At 46.6% G+C, this 3,715-nt stretch overlaps 1 protein-coding gene across 1 annotated transcript; it reads left to right on the forward strand.

Moving 5' to 3' along the window:
- The first annotated feature begins 2,413 nt into the window (after window positions 1-2,413).
- On the forward strand, window positions 2,414-3,458 carry LOC119368616. Its single transcript, XM_037633825.1, has 3 exons — window positions 2,414-2,545; window positions 2,666-2,790; window positions 2,886-3,458. Exons 2-3 carry the CDS (start codon window positions 2,686-2,688, stop codon window positions 3,198-3,200), a joined length of 420 nt encoding a protein of 139 aa, XP_037489722.1. The 5' UTR covers window positions 2,414-2,545; window positions 2,666-2,685; the 3' UTR covers window positions 3,201-3,458.
- The last annotated feature ends 257 nt before the right edge of the window (window positions 3,459-3,715 follow it).

The raw sequence follows: 3,715 nt of genomic DNA on the forward strand, positions 1-3,715 counted from the left end.
ATATGTAGAAGGAAGAGGATGAGGAGTGGGTCCCCTTAATCCCCATGGAGAACAAACACACCATTGTTTGGTTATATATGAGTGGCTAAGGTTGGTTGTAATGGGGAGTATCATATATTAGTATCATGCATATGATACTAGTGTATGATACTACCTCCCTAATGCATAGTATCATATAGTAGTATCATGTAGTATTCTATTTATTGCCATGCATGACACAAAATAGCATAGCATTTATTATGATACGGTATCATGATATGATACTACATCCTCTCTTTCTTCATTTAATGCTATGACACCTCATCAAAATTGCCTAGTTGGCATGCATGATACTAGCTATGATACTACCATTACGCCCAGCCTAAGGCTGGTAATAGTGGGGAGTAACTTAGACTAGTAACATGTATATATTACTAGGCTATGTTACTACCTCTATAGTGGGTAGTAACATATATGTAGTGTCATGCATCACTTTATTTATTACTTCATAGACTCATTTAGCATTGGGAACCGCTAGGTGATGGTAACATATTATGTTACTCTATTTGTCTCTCTCCTCATTAACTACTTGACACATCATCACTTTTTCTTATGTGGCATCTATGTTACTACTTATGTTACTCCCACTATGACCAGCCTAAATGACCATCGGCATAAGGATCTGTGCGGAAAAGACGAACCACTAAGTGGATCCCGACTAAAAAAATGTGCGTATTGATTGCCATGTTGAAACGGGATTTTGTGGACATTCTGAGTACATCAATTAAATCCCCTCGATCAATGGAAATATGGGGCTAAGTGACCCCAGCCTAATGACCTACGTCGATGATCCATGCAAAAATATAGACATGTCTAAGTGGACCACTGGCGTAATAATACCAAAACGAGGGAGTATAACATAAGAGCCGATGACCACCGGCACTAGAGCTTGTTTCGTGATTAATTTGCACAGTTGATGCAAATATCTTCTAGACATTGGGTGTGTGTATTTTGGTGGATGGGACAATTAACGCTTTCTTCGTAGTGAAGCACAACTGTGCTTGCGCATACATCTTTTTACTAAATTCTATCTCTTTACAACGCACGGGTGTATGTGATAGTCCATTCTATAGAACATCTAGAACTTCAATTTACTGATTAAACTTATGTTGATGATGTATTAAAAAAACTTTGACGATATTTGCACGTAGGTGTATTTTCTCTCTCTTTGAGGTACAAGTAATTTGCAAGGATCCTCATGTTTTGTTGGAAGCAAACAACATGTTCTTTTAAGTATTGAGCACTTGGACTTCTGATCGATTGGTTCCCCACATGTATAGTGACCATCCCACTTTGGTAAAACAACTATTACGAGAAGGACTAATAAATCAAGATGGACGTAGTAGCTCGTTTGCTCACTTTAGCCTAGGCAAGCATGATTGATTTGCGTTCCATTGGTTTATTTTCTTCAAGGGGCTGATGATATAGATGGTGGAGCCGTGCGTCATTGTCACTGGTCATCATCATATTTTCTTCGTCTTCTTCTTTTCACACTTCTTTCAAGTATTAGATGCCAAGGGTCAAGGAAAACCGTGTAGTCCCCTCTTCCATTCTTGGTAAAGATAGAACGATGCAGTTACAATGCACATGCTGACATGAATATGCTATTGGGCTTGCAAAGTGCGTAAGGTGGTTCGGTAACATGCTAGTCCATATGGACACAGAGTTTGTGATACCGACCTCACATGCATCCGATCCGGGTGAAGAGTAAAATCCAGAAAATAGTAAAAAAAATCATCATCATAAGTGTTACTAGGAACTAGTATACCATCAACTTTTATTTTTGCGAGAAACTATACCACTATAACTCCCATGCAAGTAGTTAAACACTAGGCCATCAAGACCAAAAATAAGGTGATGAATGGGTCTCATGATCCATCTTCAAAACCTAATCGATCTATGACCAGTAACCTAATATATATGTGATGTAACTCCAAATTAAGTTCGTGCGGCCTTGTGCATACCGGCTAAGGACATCCAACGTAGAAATAATCTAGAGTAAAATATATGAAAAATATACTAGTCAGAATGATGTAAGTACTACCACCCGCTAGGCTTCTAGGCTAGGAGTAAGGTGTAGTAATAGCTAGCTGATGAAAATGTTGGTTGAAGCAACAGTGGTCGGAGTGGGCATGGGTGACGGGGGAAGCACACAAATGGAATGGCCGGTCCATAGCTATCAATTAGCTATGTGCGCGCGCTGAGCTTTACTCACATCACATTGCGCGAAAGGAATTAGCGTTGCCAAAGGACCGATCGATCAGGCTCCACAGGCGCTGCTTGCCCGCAGTTTCCTTCCTTGTGCCCAGCCCCATCGTCACTGCCATCCATTCATCGACACGTTGCGGGTGTTGGGGCCGGCACACCCGGGGCCGCGTCGTCGCTTTCCATCGCTGGCTTGCAGCTGCTCTTAAGCCGCTCCACGAGCGTGGCCGTTCTGCCCCGCCATTGCTCTCCTCTCTCCAGCTCGAACCCGTCAAGCTAGCAAGCAATCGGAGCAGTGAGGGTGAGTCCCCTCCCCTCCCCCTCCGTGCCATTGATCCCGGCCGGCCATAAACTTCTTCTTCTTCTTCTTCTTCTTGATTCTTTCCTGTTGAAATTAAGCTGATTGTGTGACGCGTTGTAGCTGATCTCGTCCTAGCGGCCATGGACGGCCAGAAGATCCCAGGTTCTGTCAGGCTGGCCTGCGGATGGGTGCTCCTCAGCGCCTGCGCCATGGCCTTGGTCCACTACACCCTCTCCTGCAGCCAGGTAATTACCCCTTGGACCCTGTACATTCCGATCGAGTTTCTGACCGACCGATCCATCACGCGCCGGTCCTGTTCGTCGTCTCCATATGCATGCAGGCCATGACCTGCAAGTGCGATGCGCTGACGGACACCAAGGCCGCCTGCTTCAGCGCCCTCTGGATCGGGACTCTGTGCTGCGCTGGATCCCAGGCAACCGCGGCGGCGCTGGCGCTGCTGCTCCCACGCCGGCCCCGCTGGGTCACCCGTGAACTGGCCAACTTCGCGGTCGCGGTCGCCAGCGCCGGCCACTGCATGTTCCACGGCGCCATCTACATCCTCCACCCAGGAGTCTACTTCGCACTGGCCTCGATCCTGTTCATGCTGGGCGACATCATCTGCGGCATGGCTCTCTACCTGGTAGGTGAGGACTGAGGAGTAGGGCAAGCAGCACGCACCACGCAGCCACGCTTAGTTGAGCTAGCTGCATGAGATTATGTGTGATTATGTGCATGTATCAGCTCGTGGGAAAGGTATACTGATGACATCGTGGTTCTAGCTAAGGAAGAATAAACCTGTAGAATGCACGCAGTATGCTGCGAGGAGAGGACTGATCGAGTGCCGTATGTATGTGTGAATCTACCAGTGTCCGGGATTTATGTTCATGAACTCTTACGTATGTCGTTTCAAGTATTGATCATTGTTTTCCATCCGGGTTCAGCGTTGTCGCCGGTTTGGTCCGGATTTTTCGTTGCGGGGTACCTTACCATGTTCCTCTTGATCGGCTGGGGGCGGGGCCGGCCGGGGCTGCGCTCGTCGTGCCTCCGTTGAGATCATGTTGAGTGTAGACGTCTTGCCTCCGTTTTGTCTGGACTCGACGACGGGTACCTACTTGCGACACGGGTAGAGCAAGCAGTCCAGATGTCCTCCAAGAAAAGATTTTTCATCAT

This window comes from Triticum dicoccoides, chromosome 2B (genome assembly GCF_002162155.2).
Source record: "Triticum dicoccoides isolate Atlit2015 ecotype Zavitan chromosome 2B, WEW_v2.0, whole genome shotgun sequence".
Classification (NCBI taxonomy): Eukaryota; Viridiplantae; Streptophyta; class Magnoliopsida; order Poales; family Poaceae; genus Triticum; species Triticum dicoccoides.